We start from the raw sequence: 21886 nt of genomic DNA on the forward strand, positions 1-21886 counted from the left end.
ACTGTGAGATATTACGATTTATATGTGATATAAAAAGTTGTGAACCGACCGACCGCTTCTCTGAAAGAAGCCTTTTGTAGACATACAGAAAAAGCGCGCACACACACATACATACATACATACATACATACATACATTTTCGCTTTTATATTTATAGAAGATAAGATTTTATAGGGACAATTTTATATTTGAATAACACTGAGGATTTACTTTTATTTTTTTTAATTTTTTGATAGTTTAGCCATATATTATTAAAGAAAAAAAATTTAACAAAGAAAGAAAACCAAAATGCACTTCTAAAATTGAAAAAAAATTATTTTCGTTCTCCCTCTTTCTCCTTAGCTCTAATTCAATGTTTAAAAACATAAATAAGACAAAAGGGGGTTAATAAGGGGTGGGGTAGGAAAAAAAAAACCCTCTATGGAGATGTCTTTTCAAAATGAACATCGACAACAACGGGTGGGGTAGGGCGTCGTTTAAAAAACGTTGTCAAAAGACCATAAATTATTAGAGAGGGTAGAAAAAATTAGTATGGGGAAGGGGAAAAGGAAACAATCTTTAAGAACACCCATGAGTTCCGAATTATGTTTTTTTATTCTGTTTACACAGAGGCGGTTGGCACAAATTAATTTTAAGTGAATTCTGGAGCCTGTGTAAGATAAAGTTTTCTGTGTATCTTCCAGTTCAACTCTGGCACTGCAATAAAGGTCCATCAATGGCCGACTTATGAGCCTGTACACGCTCGGATGTTGGCCATTTTTTGTGCCTAGTATCGAAGCGGGGGACATGTTGGGGAATTTTAACCTCCATAAAATTTTTCTTTAATAATATATGGTTAAACTATAAAAAAAAAAGCAAACCTTCAACAATTAATAATAGCACTGCATCCAGTGTTATTCAAATGTGTTATATATTTCTATCTCTACTTATATATAAAAGGCACTCTGTTTGTGTGTGAGTTCGTTCCCTATAGACTCCAAAACGACTGGGCCGAGTAAAAAAAAAAAAAAAAAAAAATTTTTTCACACACATGCATCTTATTTGCCGAGAAATGTTTTTAGATAGATTTTGTATCGGAATACCTCTAAGTATAAAACATCTTTAATCAAAGAAATTTGATTAAAAAAGAAACAGTCCAATTTTGTTCAAAGTTAACACTTTTTTGCAGCCTCCCAACATTGCATTCAAGAAGTTTTATAATCACACAATCAGAATGGCTCGGCTTTTAAAATCAACAGTAGGTTCTTTGATAAGACAGAGGCATGTTCAAAATGAATGCTTCTGTTTAGAGTATAATTGCATCATGGTACTTGACGTTTGCATTTTAAACTTAATTCAAGTCATTATATAAAATTAAAAATAATTTCATAAAATCAACAGTAGGTTCTCTACAGTGCAATGTAGACTACAATGAATTTTGGACTAAGTCACTACAGGGAGGCATGTGAAACTTCTTTCCAGTGCACAGCAGTGTGTTTCTGACTAGAGCAATCAATCAATTCATTTGATTGACAAATAAGCGATTTCACCGATTTCGATGACAATAAAAGTATTAGAAGCGTGGAACATTTGTTGATCCTCTTTAAATCCTGAGAAACGTTGGTCGCTCTGCTAGTATATATATATATATATATATATATATATATATATATATATATATATATCCCTCATGCTTCCGTTCAATCTTGAAAGACAAAGGATACTCCTTAGGGGCAGTAGCACATGTAATTGTGAGGCAAGGGTTGCGCAATCTCCAACCACCTCTCCTGAATTGGCACTGCTTGAGTCCAGTGGCAAGGAGAAGACCAGGACGACCAAGATAAGCGGAGAACACATACAGCACCTGAAAGTCCCATATGGTCACCCATTTAGTGCTGACCAGGTTTAATGTTGCTTAACTTTGGTGATCCAGCGGGGACCGGTGTGTCAACGTGATAATGCCGTATATATATATAAAATAAAAACAGTAAATGTGTGCCTGTCTGCGTGTAAATAACTAATAAACTCATAAACTATTGGTCACATAATATTGAAATTAATAGGAAATAGTAATCATACACCAAGTATGGTTTATAACGAGTAAAGTCTTTGTTTGGAGTGATGAACAAAGCTTCTTTCCCAGAACTGCTCACCTTTGGAACACTGTTCCGTTGGCATGCTTTCCTGCTAAATACAACATGGTAGCCTTCAAATCTAATGTAAACAAATTCCTGTTCAGTCGTCCTCATAAATAATCAAATTCCATCCAACGATTACTTCACTACCACCTTACATTCATTAACTTTTATCCTCGAGTGGCCTTGATAGGTGTTGATGAGTGGTGACCCCCCCCATCCCCTTGTAATATATATATATATATATATATATATATATATATATATATATATATATATATATATATATAAATTATGGAAATCTCTCCAGACAAGGCATGAAGCCGTTTGATGTAAGGAGCTAAATGAAACCAAAAAAAAAAAAAAATGCCAACAATAAGTGTTAGAGGGAATGATCATGTTTATTCTTCCTCTCAGATTATCAGAACTAAAAGACTTGCTTTACACATCGTTTCATTCTCATATCATTTCTGCCCATGCAACTCATATCCTCAATTCAATGCATCATCACAATTTGTACACACACCTTAGGATTCTTCTCTTAGTTGACACTGGTAAAAACACAATACTGAAAGGAATTCACTCAATAAATTCAATGGTGATATTTATTGGATGGGTTACTACCAGTTTTTTTTTTTTTTTTTTTTAAATATATCCCCCCCCCCCCTCGAGTTTTGAGTGGTTCTTGGGATTCCAATGGTAAGAGCCTTCTGTTTGCCATTTTTTTTTTTTTTTTTTCCCCAACGTAAGTGCTCAGCACTACTTGCATTTCAAACTTAAGCACTTAAAAATAAATTAAAATACACAAAAAATATCCAGGTAGACAGAAGAGTACCTTATTTTACCTTTGGTAACATTTATTTGTTATATATTTGTTTCTTTAACACTTGTTTGGGGGTTTGTTGTCTACTGTAAAATATACCTGACAGTTTATTTTATTTATTTATTTTGAATCTCATAGAATTACTATAAAGGAAGCAGGTATATTCAGATGCAAATGCAATAAGTTAAATCTCAAATGATTCTGTTTGCAATGGACAATGGTATCTGTACAAAAGAATATGCAGTGGGGATGGGGGATAAGAGAAAAAAGGAGTAATTTAACAGAGCACCGATCCACAATACATTCAAAATGCAAAATGACGTCACTGTAAGTGAAAAAGCCTATGCAAAGAAGAGAGTATGTTCGGGACGTTCGCAAGGTCAAAGAAAAGGATCACGATCATGTGAGATATATGGGTGACGGTACATCAATAATGAGAAGTTGCGCGTAGCGGGAGAGTTCGGAAATAAATGCCGTTATTAAAAAAAAAAAAAAAAAAAGTCAAGTTATTACTTGTTTTATGCTCCTTGCAATGTACTCTGCTACAACGTGTTGGGTTTCTGTGTGAAAACGTGTATAAAGTTACAGTAACAGACATAAGGTGGAATAATGGTAAGCTGATTAGGTAGAATGTATGGAGATATTTTGGTTGCACGAAAACAAAATTCAGGATTGATAAATTTCAAATGTACGCATGCATCTAGTAATAATTAGAAATTGGTTTTGAAACTAAAATCTGACAGAATACATGTTTGAACATCAGGTTTATTCAATGAATGAACTTGAGATTTGAGTTGTACCATCAGCCTGGAAATGGAAAATGGGAGGTCAGTGAAAGAACATAGATTCACACCAAGATAAAATAATCTTAAAATCTGCAACGATGTTTGACTGATCAATTAAATCACTCGGATTTTTTTGTAATTGATTTTTTTTTTTTAATATTTAAATCCCACCTTTTAAGAACAAAATCGATTAGCTAATTGCAAAATTACATTTTTGATAGTTTTTCTTTTTTTGTTGTTTTTTTTTTTTCATCAAGTTTTTTCGGTACAAATACATGATTGATTTTCTGACATCTTGATGGCAAATGATAATCGAACGATAAAACATCTCACCCATTAATTATGCATAGCTCATCTTTAAAGCGTTGAGACTTTGAATAATTCCTGTTATATTCTTTCATAAATGTTGAAACAGGTTTGCTAGAATTTAACCACATCTAGTGTAAACCATATATACAGCATAATCACGCTGACCCACCAGTTCCCATTAGATTGTTAAGCAATGTTAAGCCTGGTCAGTACTAAAATGGGTGACCATTTGGTAATACCAGGTGTTGTTTGTGCTTTAAAGTCTGGAGAGGGGTGGGTGCCATCAGGCTATTCTTGCTCAAGACATGCTGCATAAAATAATGTAGCATCCTCCCACAACTCCTGGGTGGGGTGGGGTGGGGTGGTGTTTTTAAGGGACTCATCCAGTGTCCATTTTAATTTAAGTGATATGTAGTCTTCAGAATAAATTTTTTTTTTTTTTTTTTTTAATTTTTTTATTAAACTAAAAATTCCAGCAAAAACCTAACAGCCAGCTGTGGTTCGCTCCAGAATGTGCTGCTGCCATTGCGCATAGAAATCACTTTTTCCATTGCTTCCAACGTAATAGATGTACTGAGACTAAAGCTGCTTTCAGGACTGTCAGCAAACAGACAAAGCCAAACTCTTTGCCAAGAACTTTGCAGCTAATTCTACTCTTTGCGACCAAGGCCGCCAACCTCCAATATTTCCTCCTGTATCAGAAAACACGCTATGTGATATACAAATATCTGTACGTGATGTTGCCAAGCTAATTAAAAACCTTGATTCCAGTAAAGCAACCGGCCCTGACGGTATTCCAATTATAGTACTCAAAAAACTTCAACCAGAACTCTTACAAAACTGTTTAAACGTTGTCTTAAGGAGAATTGCTTCCCACCATCCTGGAAAATCTCATCAGTATGTCCTGTATTTAAGAATTCAGGTCATTGCTCATCTCCCTCTCAGTACATGTGCATCATGAGTAAGTTGCTGGAATCTGTTAAATAGAGAAGTAATCAACCATCTTAGCAAAAATAACCTTCTTAGTGACACTCAATATTGTTTCCGTTCTGCTAGATCTACAGCAAATGTACTTACAGTTATATCTCATAGGATTAGCGAATCTCTTGACGGAGGCTTCCTTTCTAGAGCAATTGCTCTTGACATATCAAAGGCCTTTGATAGAGTATGGCATAAAGATTTACTTCACAAGATCTCCAGCTACGGTATAGCTGGAAATGTCTTCTCAATTATTAAATCATTTCTCTCTGATAGGTTCATAAGAGTAGTGGTTGATGGGCAGAAATCAGAAGCTCTCAGTATTATTGCTGGAGTCCCTCAGGGGTCCCAACTCTCTTCCTGATCTACATTAATGATCTTTCAAATCACATCCTTACATTATTCGTAGACATTTATGCTGATGACACTACTATCTATGGTAGCACATCTAAGACCATAAACGACCAAGTTCTCTCTGATTCTCTCTCCTCTGATCTTGAGCATGTGGTACAATGGGGAAAGAGGTGGCTGATTATTTTTAATGCATCTAAAACCAAGCTTTTATTTTTACATCATCAACGCTCTGATTCCTATCTGTCATCAATTGAAATGGATGGCAATCTTCTTGGTCAGGCCTCATGTTTTGACAAGCTTCTGGGCTTGACTTTTACTCCTCATCTTAAGTGGAACACATACATTAAATCTGTTGCAAAGGCCGCTGGAAAAATGGTGGGATCCTTCTATCGATCCAGTAGATATCTCACTGCTGATGCAATTCTCTATCTATATAAGAGCCAGGTACGTCCAAGGATGGAGTACTGTTGCCACATCTGGGCAGGAGCTGCTAGAAAGGATTTATCCTGCCTTGATAGAGTTCAAAATAGACTTCGTAGCCTCGTAGGGAATGTCCTTTTCTCTTCCCTGCAACTTTTCTCACAGAAGAAATGTTGCGAGTTTGTCTCTGCTTTATCGTTATTTTCATGGCAAGTGCTCGGCTGAGCTCCAATCTATGATCCCCCACCTCTCCCTCGCCAAACTTTCACAAGAAACACCCGTCTAGCAGAAATCACTATCAATAATTTCCCCCACTCTTTATCTGTACCTAAACCTAAACATAGATTCCATGAGCAAAGGTTCTTTATTAGAACTGTATGCCTATGGAATTGTCTTTAGTTTTCCAGCTGATTATAATATGGTTGTCTTCAAGTCTAACGTAAACAAGTTTTTGATGAGCCGTTCCATATAAGTTAACAAATGTACCAAATTTTCATTATTAACGATTACTATATTGTCCAATTTCTTCTGTACACTCTTTAACCCTTATCCTCGAGTGGCCTCTTGACCTTGATAAGTGGTGATGCCTATGTAAAAAAAAAAAGAAAATCCGGTATTGCCTTAGAATTTTTTGATGCTTCTATAGTTTACATACAGATAATGCTGAAATAATAACATTATGCAGAAAGCCATTGTTAACTATTCTTCCACCTAACAATTTGATAAACAAAAAATTGAATTTAACATGAAAATCTGATTAAAAAAAACGAATAGTATGGTGTGTAAACTTTACTTACATTTTGTTTTAAGTTTTGTTTTGTACCAAATTATTCAATTAGTCTATTCATCTATAAAAGTGAGAATGGGTGCGTGTGTAAGGACACTTCTTAACCTATATACTCACTGTTTTTTTTTATCTACAGACGCGAAATTTGGTATGTAGGGTATTCAGAAATGTGGGAAAAATGCAGAAGATTTGAAATTTTGTATATAGGGTATTCAGAAATGTTGAAAACTGGGGGGGGGTGAAAAGGAATGTTTCTAAGGGGTAAAAATTGAAAAATTTGTTACTTGGGAGTCATCATATTTTTATTTCTTTATCAAATGTTTCCTGAGGTTTGAAAATACTTTTTAAAGAACTTAGCAAACTGGGCTAGTAGTTATCGTACTTGACTCATTGTCTTTAGGCTTTGATTTCGATGTCAGATCGAGTATTTCTTTTTTTAATTAGAAGAAGTGAACTGTTTAAAATAAACATAATACTCGCATGCACCTGTTTCAGTTCGGTTTTTTTTTTTAACGTTATGTTTAATACCGGGCAACGCCGGGTACATCTTCTGGTAAATAATAAAATAAACACTTCTACCTACATGGCTGACAAAAATAAAAATAAAGTACACCTGTGTATTAAATAAAGAGTTCAGTTTGAAATTCAGTCCTGGTTCCTGAGTTTGACAAAGATTCCCATGTTCAAAAAATATCTCTGGAGAATATAACAGCCAAGATGAGAATTGCAGTTTAAATAATCCGAATTGAAACGATATGTACTGCATATGAAGATTCTGTAGAAAGATCCCTAAAAAATGGATCATGTCTGCTTGATAATGGATCATTTCCTTAGGACAGAGAAAGGATAGTATTTTATGGATCAATCTATTTCGGTTTTCACATCTTTTTATTTATTTATTTTTTAATGAATAAGACATGCTTTCTCTCTCTCTCTCTCTCTCTCTCTCTCTCTCTCTCTCTCTCTCTCTCTCTCTCTCATGGATGAATGGGGGAGCACCACTCTGAAATCTCTGCTGATTAAAATTCTTCCATCGATGAATCATATTACTGACTTTGAATTGACTAGTTGACTCTATTTTACTGCTGATCAAATTAGGTTATTACAGAAAATTACTTTCATAAATGCCAAACACTATTTGCGCACGTGTGTGTGTGATGTGTGTGTGTGTGTGATTATAGTACGTATATTTATTTCTAAATGTTAATCCAATGAAACCCTATTGCTTATAAGATAGTGCTCAAAAACAGGTACATCTGTATTATAGTATAAATAAGAAATTTATATAGTATATACATACAGCAATAGAATGCTAAATAGCAATGAGTACTTTAGTTTAAAAACAATATTTATAACTTCATGAACTATTTCGTCTACACATGAACAGTGTGTGCGTGTATATATATATATATATATATATATATATATATATATATATATAACACACATTACGAGTTAACGTTTAATAAATATGGAAATGCATTTAAAAATTTCAACTCTTTCAAGGTTTGGTGGGGGGAATACGTATCTAGCCTAGGGGATTTTTCTATTATATTAACCTCCGTACTATTGTATTTTTTCCTTATGGTTTTAAAATTGAAATAAATTGCAAATTACGATTTTTTTTTAAATTTATAAAATAAAATAATTTAAATTCAATTTTACAAACTAAAATCAATTTTAGAATTTAAAAGCTAAATAAAAATGTAAGTTTTTTTTATTTTTTTTTTTTTAAAATTTAGGTTTTGTCTCTTTTACTGTCCCAGTTTTTAAGGAGTGCTTTCCTTCTGCGTATACAATTTTTCAAAGATTCACTCCTTACATATTAATATCTTATTTCTGGGTCATGAATTCACCGTAGGATATGGTATTTTTCCACATTACAAAGTGAGCATTGATTTAATTTTGGGTCGTATGCGGGTTTGTGTTTGATTTTCCTCCATTTAATGGTAAAGTTATCCTCTTTTCTTTAAGCTTCCACACGCGGATTGCTAAGGCTGTTTTTATCATTGTTTTAGCTCTAAAAGAGCTCATTTGTGCATATTATCTTTGTTTAAATGGACCTTGTGTCATATTGATATATTTTTCCGGTATGCTTAGAGATTGGTCTGCTATTGTAGCTTCATAAACAAGGTATTCAGCTTTACAGTTTCCCTCCAATGGGCACTTATTTTTGGTCCTGCAAAAGCAGCCTGCATTGACTATCTTTTCTGGTTTTCTGGATGGAGCTGTCGAATAACTTACTTTCACAGTTCCTATTAAACTTTCTGTAAACAAACCCCCCCCACACACACACATATATATATATATATATATATATATATATATATATATATATATATATATATATATATAGCTTTAAGTAAAAGAGAAAAGATAAAGATCAATTCCACAAAAGGAGACTTATCCGGATAATGCCAAGCTCAACAATAATTATAGGAGCTTATACAATAGGACAACAAGATATATATAATTTTGTGTCTTCATTTCATCCTCTTGTTGTCCTATTATATATATATATATATATATATATATATATATATACATACATGAATTGCAGAAAATAACGTTGTTCAACCTATAACTGCTGTATATATTTGCACAGAAGTAACAGGTTTAGCTGTTCCACTTCTGGTAAGATTGATGCTTTTTTTTTTTTTTAAGTTCGATGACCTGTTAGTTATCTTTAGCAACTAAAAATCAAATCAAATTTGTTCCACAGGTCCAACTTCTTTAAATATCAAGTTCCAAGTAACTTATATACATGTTTGTGTGCTAAAACATTTTCATCCTAAATGCTACACATTTATGCACAATGTAGAAACTATGCATTAATAGAACTGAGCGTAATAGTTAAATGAAATCAATCATCCAATAAGAAATGAATAAGTAATTAAAGTTCGATTTTAAAGAATTTATTTAGTGTTTCACGTTTCCATGACTGAATATATTAAGAAATCCGTTGTAATAATTTTTAGATAGAAAAAGTAGGCTTTTATTATCATTGTAAGTGCGACAAAAAACTCAACTTATATATAAATGACAAGAGTATATATTCCAAATTTCAAGATCTCGACCATCTTACCATTTATTCCTTTAAGTAAGTTGACATGCACAATTCTTGACAGCACCTGTTTCATAGCGCAAAATCATTCATTTAATTATAATATCAATCGATGAATTTATTTTGCCCTCAACTCATCAGAAGAAAAAGCACTTATCAATTTAAAAAAAAAAACAAAAAGATGGTGTAATAAAAAAAAAAGGTATTTGCAACTTCTGTCAATTTTCGAATTTTGTAGTCATGTCCATATACTTTTATTTGAATTTTGGAATATATTTTTGTTTGTCATTTATTTGTTATATGCTTTCTAATTACATTGAGCTTCATAAATTAAAGGATTGGTATAAATAAAATTGGAGAAACATGTTTACACACACACACACACCACACACACCACACACACCACACACACACACACACACACACACACACACTTTTTTTATACATGTGACTCTTCAGAAGTCCGAATATTGTGTCCAGAAACATCAGAAAAAAACAAAAAAACAATTCATATTAATATAGATACATAAAATACAGTTCCAAAGAAGAACAAAGACTTCTGGATAATTATTAGACGCCATCTTTAATCCAAACAGAGCTAGGAAAGAATATGCGTAACTTGTTAAATGTTATGTTGATTAATAGTTGTTATTAACTAAAGAGATTTATAAAGTGAAATAAAAAAAAATGTTTAAGTAAATAAATAAAAAAAAAATAAGACAGGATGGGAAAGTAAAATGTGTGTGTGTTGTGTCCCACAGATCTTCAGCTTGCATTAAATTTTGTTTACATGCAAATTTTGTCAGAATAAACCCCCCAAAAGTAAACGAGTTCAATCACAAGTTGAAATTGAAAATAATTTTACTATATTTACTTATTGTTGCACACTGAACTGCCTGAATTGTGATAGCGAGTTTGAGCCAGTGATCTTGTCTTCAACGATGGGCAGGGAGTAAATCTATCAGTTCATTCGCAGACGGCTGTTTCGCCGTATCATAGCTCTTCAGTGTAGCTAGAAATTGTTACTTGAAACGGACACGTGTAATCTATTATATAGTTATTCTGTAACTTCTACAGATACTGTGCTTATGTAATTTTGCATTAAGAAATGCGTTTTGTTTGAGTCAGTCTTTTGCAATGAACACACACACACACACACACACCTGGTTTTCACATTTTTCAAGCCTCTAATACATCTTGACTGGATTCAGTAATAAATTAGTCTCCGTTTTATTAGATTGTTTTTAATTGGTCATTAATCTGTTCAGCTGAATGTCGTGTAGTAAAATATATGTACAAAAATATATTTGATGTCAATTACTTGTTTTTGCAATCAGTGTCTCTCAAGATGTTCTTCAAATGCAATAAAGAATTGAGTAGATGGGCGTTGACGAAAGACGATACGAACAAATTGTCAAACTATTTAAAACTTGGCCTTTTGTTGATCGGATGTATTTATCTCGTCTTTCAAAACAAATTCGTGGCTTTACCCCTGATGTCTGGGAATGTTTTACCGAAATCAACTCAAAATGAGGATATTCTTCTAACATTTATTTGCATCTTGGATGACAAGTTAAAAAGAAAAAAAAGTTGACTCTTTGTTATTGGATCAACAAGCAGAGTTCAAAACCTATTGGATCTTTTTTTTTTTTTTAATGGAAATCACTTCAGACAAGGCATGAAGCCACTTGATGAAAAGAGTTTTTAAAAAAATACCACTAGTCTAAAACTAGATAATAATAAGCCTTATATATATATATATATATATATATATATATATATATATATATATATATATATATTCTGACTCAGAAAACAGCATGTCTTCCCCCTTTGTCTGAAACATTGCTTATGGAAAGTGATGACTAATGGACAAAATGAGGGAAGTGAGTACTAATACCATTGAGAAAGGTATGATCTATCCCCTCAACCATTAGCTATGTGTAAAATTGAAGTTCATCTTCACATTTATATTGGATATGGTGGTGGTGTAATCTGTCTGTAACGATTTATCTGCAAAACTTTTTTTTTTTTTTAATAAATTATTTTTCCTACAGTTGCTGTCAGATGTATCGAGCAAGAGTGAAAGGTGGAGTTGGGAGTTGATGGACTAATGACGTAACGATTGTGCGTCTCTCTCTCTCTCTCTCTCTCTCTCTCTCTCTCTCTCTGTCTTTGTTGAACTTTTTGCTTTTATTGACAAATTCTTTCTTCGTTTCATCAGAGGTCAACATATGTGTCAAATGTTGACATGGTATTTTCTTTGTTCTCTGTTAACCTGGAATTTGTGTGTGCACAATCTCCAAGTTCTTTTATCCAACAGGTGGTGGTGGGAGTAATTGCGACCCGTTAAGTCACTCATAGAATCTGTACGATTGTTTGAATGGAGGTGGGGGGATTTGCAGAGCTAGTTAAATTTAAAAAAAAAAAAAAAAAAAAAGACAAAATCCAAATTACTCTTTCTTCTTCCTCCATCTTTTCTTCTATCAGTTGTGGTGATATTTCCCTTTTGTTTATAATAGCCAATTCATGGAAATTTTTGTATACATAACTCAATCCCAAAACTGAGAAATATTTGAGCATGTATTTTGTGTGATCTGTTTTATAAAGAGCAAATGTCTATATCTCCAACTAAAACTTGTAAAATACACAACAAAACCCCGCAAAGTTTTTTTTTTTTTTTTTTTTTTTTTTTAGTTGGAATAACATTATTGGATGTATTAATATCTGAAAGTAAAAAAAAAAGACTTATTTTCGGTTCCAAATTTATATCATTTAATGTTATCAAGACATAATTTTTAATGTTATGTAAAAAGAAATAACTTTTTTCCCCCCCAGAGTTATTTTCCTTATGCCGACTTGAGTTGTGTGTGTGTGTGTGTGGATAGAGGAATAGAATGGGTGAGAAAGGGGGGATGGTAAGAGGGAAGGGAAAGAGAGGGATAGAAGTTATGTTACAATGCCGGGTAGCCTTGGTAGTTAAAATATATAGGAAGAAACCCTTATAAAAACAAATATTTATTAACTCAGGTTTAGTATAATAATTGATCATTTCGGTAACCGCAGGAACAATACAAATGTTTTACCTTATCCCATACGTGTTTGCTGTGTTGTATATTCGGCAAAAGAAATATGGCCACTCATGATGTTGTGAATTATAAGGAAGCAAATCTTGGACAATGAATGTAGAGATGCTGATGGCTACACATCCTGTATCAGAGATGCATAAACTCTATAAGAATGTAGTAAAATCTTACACATGCATCTCAAAGATACAAGTTATTTTTTTTTTTCACACATATTTGCTTTTCCCTTGCTTTTATTAATTTTTTTTCCTCTTCTTCATTCTTCCACCATTTCAAGCTATGACAACAAAACAATTAAATTTTGTGATGAGGATCGTGGAAATGCATTTCATGGCTGTAAATTCAGCTCGTTGTGAACAAGGATTCCCATTCTCACTTGCACATAAAAAGTAGTTTCTTAGAGTCAACGTTTCTTTGAAATGCATATTCTTGAATTCTGGTCTCTTCTGCAATAAGGGAGGAGGCAATTGACATTTATACTGCTATTTGATTTCTACAGAAAATATGACGTATAAGGACTATTTTCCTATTTATTAGATTTTCAAGTTTTTTTTTATCATATTATTTCAGCAATCATGATATAAATTTCTCTGATCTCATAAAATTTCCCAGAAACTCATTAAAATCAAATCCGTGCATCCTAGGCTTTCAACGCCAGTGCTCATGTACAGTATATGCTAACTTCTGTTTCTTGCATTAATAAAAGATCTCCTCTCCCAAAAAGTAGACTACAATTGGTGCAGAAGTTTGTTGAGATTGCATTACTTATAAATGTGTAAATTGTTGATATAAAGCGTATGTAATTGACGGATCGCTGATGTTAAAGTTGCAACCATTTCCTATGAATTATGTTTTCATTAAGACTTGTCACATGTACCTACAAGTATATCTATAGCAGGGTTTCTAAAGTGTACTCTACGGAGTCCCGGGGCTCTGTGAATGAGGCTGAGGGGCTCCAGAAGCCCTTTCTTAAAGAGGAGCAAATGCTTTATATGAAAAAAATTAAATGGTTGCAGACATTTAATTATTAATGTTTTTTTACCGGAAAGAAATATGATACATAACTACAAGTGTAAAGAGTTTCAGGATGGTTCATGAAAAATAAAATAAAAAATAAAGAAAAAAATGCAACAATTTTTGATTAATCAAAAACAAAAAATGGTTGTAAACAAAAATATAGTAAAATCACAAACAGGAATAACCAATGAAAAATAAGCGACTCAAAAATCATTAGTTAGTGTTAAAATTTGAAATTAATGTTTTTCATATTTATTTTAGAAATTTTCTTGTCAGTGCACCATTAAAAACCTTTGCTCTGCTTGGGGGCTCCATAGAGTCCTGTAGTTTGGGAAACCCTGATCTATAGCAAGATTTGGCACAAAGCTTTGTCTTACCTACAAAATTAAAAAAAAAAAAAACACTAGAAAATAGTGGGTAGTAAGAAGTTAGTGCATGTCAAAGATTTTTTTTTTTTTTTTTTTTTTTAAATACTCAGATTTTTTTTTTATTTCAGCTTATTTCTCAACTCTTATAATCACCATGTTCAGTTTCGTACCCATTTTATTTGTTGGCATGTGTTGGATCACTCTCAGAAATCAACTGCTAAAACTATTACAATTTTCTTACTGGTGTTAAAATCTATTTATTATCCGGTCTTACTTATTTTATTAGGTCTACTTAGGAGGCCATTGTCAACTAAAATTAGCGCTGATTCTTTGAGATGTTTTGCTTTTCAATGATTTTCTCTATAATTTTTATTCTTATTCTCTTCCAAGATATTTCATGCTTTCAAACAAATGGACATTTTTTTAATCTCTCCAATTTTTTTTTTTTATAATCTGAAAGCCCATCCACAATTTTATGTTTTGAAATATAAAATGTCCAACCTATTTGAAACATTTTGTGTCTAAAAAAAAAAAAGTTGTCATAAAGTAAGAAATGTCTTTTACCAATATGAATTTCATACGTTAATTTTTCCTCTGATGTATGACTATTTTCTTGAAACTTTTGTGCGTAAATAGTTGTTTCAAAGTGTGCGTTTCTTTTTGCTGATTTCTTTCAGAATACCATTACGAATGCTGACAAGCTATTAGCTGCTGCTGATGAATTGGCGCAGACTGGTGAGTGTGATCCAAAAGAGATCTACAGTGAAGCGCAAGAACTTGAAGAACGTATGCATGACTTCATCACAGCTTTGGAGAGGAGGAGGGCCATCCTGGACATGACAGTGTCATTCTATACACATGTTCATGAGGTCAGTACTTCTTTGATTAATTTTAGAATGCATAGGTGTGTGTATGTATGTATGTATATTTTTTTCTTTCTTTCACATATATATATATATATATATATATATATATACATAAACAAATTAAAAGTATATATTCCAAATTTCAAAATGTTGACCATCTTATCATTTATTCCTTTCAGTATATTGACATGCACAATTCTTGACAGCACCTGTTTCGTATCACGAAATCATTCATTTAATTATTATATCAATCAATGAATCTATTTTGTTCTTAACTCATCAGAAGAAAAAGCACTTATTAATCCATTAAAAGAAAATAAATGCATATGAGCATGATTACAAAATCAAAAAATTGGGAGATAAATTTCAATTACCTATTTTTTTTTTTACTTTTGTTATGCAATCTTGTCATTTATTTTTTATATGATCTGTAATAAACATCAAGCTTCATAAATTAAAGGATTGGTATAAATAAAAGGTGAAATATAATTGAAGAACCCTATTTCCACATAAAATATGTATATTCACACACATAGCTATAATATTTTTTCAAATAAATATTATTTTTATACCTACAACCACTAGTATTTTGTGCTTATGCAATCATCAGTGTAGGAAGTGATAATTACTGTTGTTTGAGAGAATTTAACCCAGTCACAGTCATCCTTGGCTTTGTAGGTTAGCATCTTTCCTGCAGGCTACCAGCAATTAACACAGGAGTTAAAGGGAAAGGGAATTAAATGTCTATAAATGTTGCCATGTTGGAGAGCATTCCCACACGCACACATCTGTGTATGTGTGACAGAAGTACAAGAAAACCAATTCAGTTGAAATAAAACCGAATAAGGACGACGTATCTTAGAAAAACTGCAAGATCAATATCCTATTGAATAGAGCTTTATTAATTAAAACTGTATCATAAAATGTACTGAGCTGAACAATTTTTCTGTGATTTTATGGAAATATGATGAATTGAGTCCATATAGACAGATGGCGGATGATTGGTGATAACATGAAACTGTAGTTTATCATTTATGTGATGAATGTATACAAACACATAAATAATATATGTGTGTGTTCGGGTTTCAAAATCGCAATTTAAAAATTTTCAACTTTTATATTGTCTACAAAATTACAGACCGGATTTACTATTGGATTTTATTTAGTCATCATTAATTCAACTTTCTTTCCCATTTCTGCAACCAGATTCCAAAACCTCAATTTCTAAGGTTTCAATTCTTATAATGTTCCAGAATTTTTTTTTTTTTTTTTTTACACTACGGGACTATTTACTTACTTTGATGAGAAAAGTATAAATTTTTGAAACTTCATGGAATAAGGAATAACCTCCATTGTCTCCCTTTTTTTTATGCACTTTTGATGAAGCAATAATGTAAATTTTTTATCCATTATCATCTAGTCTTCGTCTAGAAATGCTCTATCTAGAATATTGAGCATTCATTTCAACATTCAGTTCAAGGTATATTTGATAATACTCATAGTTTCAAATTATTTTATTCTAATTATATATATATATATATATATATATATATATATAATATTGTGTGCATTTAGGAAACATTCTTTCATTTAAGCAAACATTGCTAAATATAAAAGAATTCTCCTGCTTAATAATACCTTTTTTTATTTTTTCAAATTTTTTATCTTTTTTATGTTTGAATCAGAAATATTAGTGTATGCTTCATATGTATCACAGACGTTTTCGATTCTTTGTCAAATTATCTTCAGGTTACAAAAATCAACAACAAAAAAGTTGAAGAAAAGAGAATTCTAAACAACATCTTAGAATGTAAAAATAATAAACCAGTGCAGTTCCAGAAGAGGCATTAACAATTTAAATTCCAGGACACCAAAATTAGTGTCACAGAATAAATTGTGTTGTGTTAAACATTTTAAAATGTTGTAACTGGTTTCATACGGGAGGCAGGTATGTTTTTGTAGATGGTAGTAAATTGAGCTAGAGTTCACAAGGTGCATAGTGAGATAGGGTGATAGTCGTAAAACCAATGTAACTATTAGATTTAATATTATGGAAGTTGTCCCCCAAAAGGCATTTAAAATTATTAAAAAATACATTGGTGCTTTCTAATGTTTTATGGGTTGAGAGGAGTTGTTTTTTTACTATAAGATTTGGGGTCCTAAATTTCTTATTTTAAATAATGAGTCTAATTTTTTAATTATTATTATTATTATTATTATTATTATTATTATTATTATTATTATAAATTTAGCCAGCATCCTTTCCTTCAAGCATATTTTATTAATTCCTATCTACATATTTTGGTTCCGATTCTTTCCAATTTTCTGATTAGTTTTCTTGTTTCTGTCAAGAACTGGCTGATGTAACTGTCATAGTCACTTTTGACCTGAGTATTTACAAATCTGTCAGTCCAGATCTTCAGGGATGATTAATATTAAAGATTTTTTGTTCATTTATTTATATTATAGTTCATTTTTTTCATGAGTAAATCACGTTATTAATTAATAGGTTCGGTTTTGCAAAATATGTAAACTAATTGCTGATGAGTATTCGCTATTCAAGCAGGTAATCTCCTGAGTCTGTTTGCGAAAAATATAAGTCCATACCTAAAAAGATGCTTACAAAAGATCAACTTGACTTTTTAAAAATTATCTGTTATGCCTGGAAAAAAAAAAAAAATACAATAATGTTCGGACAAGTGATTTTTTTCTTTAAAATTTTAATTATTTTCGTGCAATAACAAATCTACATAACATAAAAGTAGAAAATCTTTGTAGAAATTAAACACAGTAAATAGAAACATAAGTATATATAATTTTCAGAATGTGAGAAATTATATAATTATAACCACAGCCAAACAACGTCACAGCTCACAAGAGCCATGACAGCCAACAAACCGGAAGTCCAAGACTCGAGTTTTGCCCAGTTGCATGCAAGAGCCTCGGGTTTCGAATTCCGAGTTTGGATATGTCTTACTGATGAGCCCAAATGAGGGCGAAACTCGAGTCTTGGACTTCCGGTTTGTTGGCTGTCATGGCTCTTGTGAGTTGCGATATTGTTTGGCTGTGGAAATAAATTATATATATGAAATCCTTAAGAGCTGAGACAATTATTTTTTTCTTTAATTATCTTCAAGTTTAGTCACCCTGTGTTTACCAAGAAAATGAACGAAGTAATTGGTAACCCACCTTTTTGTGTGCGTTAATGTTAAAAAATACAATTTGAAAATAGAAAAAAAAAAACAAAAAAAAAATTTCATTTTACAGCTGGTAACTCTGCACAAAATTTTTGTAAACACAGTGACTGAAGAGGAAGATAGCCATTTTTTCTTTTTTTTCTTTTTTCTTTTTTTTCTTTTTTCTTTTTTTTCTTTTTTCTTTTTATTCTTTTTTTCTTTTTATTCTTTTTTTCTTTTTATTCTTTTTTTCTTTTTTTTTTCCTTTTTTCTTTTTTAACCGAGTATGCCACTTTTAGGCTCAAGAGATAATATTTAAAAAAAAAAATCTAGTTTATTTTTTGTAAATATCTCTTTAGGCATGGACCTACGATATTTTCTGCTAAGGGACCCAGGCGATTGCTTGAATTCAGCAGCAATTAGTTGTATATTAATTTGGTTGTACCTATATAGTAAAACCCTTCATGGGTTCTATGTCACTTTTAAAGGACTTTAAGAATATTGCTGTTATTGGAATTAATTTTGTTAGTATTTGGTTTCTTTGATTTAATTAGTAATGTTTCTTTTAATTAGTAATGTTTCTAGTATATAAAGTTTATGCTTATTAGTGGTATGCTCAAAAATGGATGTGTTGTCTACTGAAAGTTTTTGACATTGGGAGCAGGTACAAATACATTGGCTAATAAAGTGTTTAGCAATGGGGTTGTCATCAGACATATGTATATTTGTGTGTGTGTGTGTGTGTGAGTGAGAGGATATACATGTATGTGTACATATATATGTACACACACACACACACACACACACACACACACACACACACACATACATCCATATGCTTGCACACATATAAACATTGTGCAAATATGTGTAACACAAATCACGGAAGTTTTCCTCATTAATCAATTGCAGCATCTAAAATCTCTAATATCAAGTATGCCCTACTTTGACCCTGACAATAATTTGATTTACTCATTTCTGTTTGATGATTCCAACAAATGTCGATCTTTCATTTAAAGAAAGAGTTTTCTATTCAGATTATTCCTATTTGCAATTCTCATTGATAAAGTGAAATAGAACATAGTTTTCAAATTATTTTTGTCAAATGGGTGGGATTTTTAGCAATTTTATTTACTAAATTGGAAAGAAAATGCTAGCTTACTTGTCAACAAATCTATTATATAAGGGAAAAGTGCATGTCCAGCCAGAGGAACAGGCTTTTCAGACAAAAAAGAGGAGGTTAGGGAGGGGGAAATGGGTGAGAGAGAAACAGAGAAAAAGATAGTAATAGCTAGAGAGATAGAGGTTTTTATAGAAATATATTAAATTTTTGCCCCAAGCAACACCGGGTAGCCCTGCTAGTTATTCATAAAACTCTTTTGCTTCCTTAAACTCTCTTTCAAATTCCTTTTAGATTGTGGATTTTGTTCCAGTGTAAAGAATACTTTATCAAACTTAAAATTTGAAAGTCAAGCTAAGTGCATTCTTCAGTTTTCTGAAAGAATTTGATATGTTGAATGATGAAGAATATTATGAGAGGACTGAAGATGATGAATGGAATAAACAAAATTTGATTATATATGAGAATGGTTTAAGGTTTTCACATTATTAATGGACTGCTTTTCTGCAGACTACAACATAGCCATTTTTAAATCGAATGTCAAACAATTATTAAAATTTTTTTTTTTTTCTAAGCGTATGTCTTGGCTAATTTATTTATTTTTTTAACTTTAACCCACTTTACTTGTACTACCAGAGTTGGTTGTTTGAAAATACTGGTTTCCTAAACTATAATACACCAAAAATTTGTTATTTTTTTTTTTTTCTTACACTTTCCAAAACTCAATTGTATTCTGCAAAGACAAAAACAAAAACAAAAATTTCCCTTTACAAAACAACCAAACCAAACATCATGAATAAATGTTTGAAGATGCAAACGATTTGATGCATAAAAACTTTTGTTAAAATGACTGGATTCAACATTAAATAACCTGAAAAGGGTTGATATGTCCTAAACAACCAACCAAACATACTAGCCTCTATAGGCAATCTATTCTCTCAGTTTAAAATAATAATAATAAAAAAAAATCTTCCAACATTTTTGTTTTTCTGTAAAATACAGGGTGGCCCATTTAAAAGTAGCCCAGTAAATGTAGTAAAGAGAAGGAACATATTTTTTATTATTTAAATTAACAATAGCATTGTTTAAATTACCTGTAGTGTTATAAAAGATTCTAAACATGCTTCCCGTTGACATCTAAGTATTTCTGGGCACGTTTAACAACGTTTACAAATACTACCTGTAGATATTCTCTGGTGATTCTCCTGATAGCCTTGGTAATGTTCTCCTTTAGTTGGTCTAGATTGTGAGGATTATTTGCATAAACTTTTTGTTTTCAAGTCCCCCAAAGATAAAATTCACATGACAAGTTCAAGGAACATGGTGGTGATAACCGTTTGCTTATTGTTCTCTCTTCTGTAAACATGTCATGAACTTGTGTTAGTGGTCTGTGAAACGTGTGGCATGTAGTGCCATCTTGTTTGAAAAAGAATTGCATTTTGTCTTGTGGTGTCAGTTGGTCATTAAGAGAAAGATTAGATAGATTGGGCTACTTTTAAGTGGGCCACCCTGTATGATCTTAAAGGATATCGTTATACAAATGGAGTGTATTTCTAGTTGTATTTGTTGCAAAGTTCAGTTTTTGACATGAGGCTGTTTATTTGGCAGAATGCAATTCTTTTGGAGGCTAAGCACAATTTTATTATCAGCTGCTTCTCCCCCCCCCCTAGCTTTCAAATTGTAAACTGTTACTGCTTTGGTCATTTCTGTTTTGTTCTGCAAATCAAAATTGGTAACATTCAAGTTGATTTGGATCTCAATTTTGTTTTTTTTTCTGTTTTTATACATTAAAACAACACTTCAAAGAATGTAACACAGCTTCAGCTTAACATAAAAATAGAATTATTTCAATTTGGTTAAATAAAATCATTAAATAATTATATTTGTCCTTTTTAAAATTTCTTTTTAAAATTAATGATTTAGGAATTACATTCTTAGAAGTTTTTTAATTTATTAATATTTTTTTCCCTGCAGTTAACATCGTGGCTTGAAGAACTGCAGCAGGAATTACAAAGCTCTGATATTGCCGACTCAGTAGAAGGAGCTGAGCATTTAGTTGCTCAGTTCAATGAGCAAAGGGAGACAACTATTGAGGCAGCTATAAGTACGGTCAGTGAAGGAGAAAACCTGTTGGAACAAATTAGGTGAGTTTTCTACACTTACAATTTTTATTATTAATAATCTTGTATACTTTTTGTTTCAGTTATTATAGATTTCTGATTGATTCATCATCCAGTCATTAAAGAGTTTTTTTTTCTAAGTTCATTAAGGTTTTATTTAAATATGTTAGAGAGTTCCGGAAGTCTAAAGTCAGGTTTCAATTTTAGGAAATAGTGTTTGTTTCTTGGAATATTGTGGGACATTTCTATTTGAACTTTTATATAATTCTTTATTTGATAAATAAATTTTTGATGTAAGTTCAAAATTCGACCTAATTAAAAAAACAAAAACACTGAAAAAAATCTTTATGATGCACATGTTCATCATGGAATGAACTTGTCATATTCCAAAAATCACCTAAATTAATGAAGTTTTTTTTTTTTTTTTTTTAACTAAAAAGAAATCAAATTTTATGATGAAGCAAGACATTATATTTTTATTCGCCATGCTTAATAAATA

General features: G+C 31.7%; 1 protein-coding gene across 13 annotated transcripts in view; it reads left to right on the top strand.

Moving 5' to 3' along the window:
- Positions 1-21886, top strand: part of LOC145248297 (kalirin-like) — an 858283-nt gene that overhangs the window by 312583 nt on the left and 523814 nt on the right. For all 13 annotated transcript variants that reach the window (XM_080110176.1, XM_080110182.1, XM_080110183.1 and 10 more), the window contains 2 exons: positions 14783-14974; positions 21242-21411. In XM_080110176.1, coding sequence (XP_079966302.1) covers positions 14783-14974; positions 21242-21411 — 362 coding nt within the window. The remainder of the gene's footprint in view (positions 1-14782; positions 14975-21241; positions 21412-21886) is intronic.

The sequence above is a fragment of the Euprymna scolopes genome, chromosome 26, assembly GCF_053919585.1.
Source record: "Euprymna scolopes isolate OS-2025 chromosome 26, ASM5391958v1, whole genome shotgun sequence".
Taxonomy (NCBI): Eukaryota; Metazoa; Mollusca; class Cephalopoda; order Sepiida; family Sepiolidae; genus Euprymna; species Euprymna scolopes.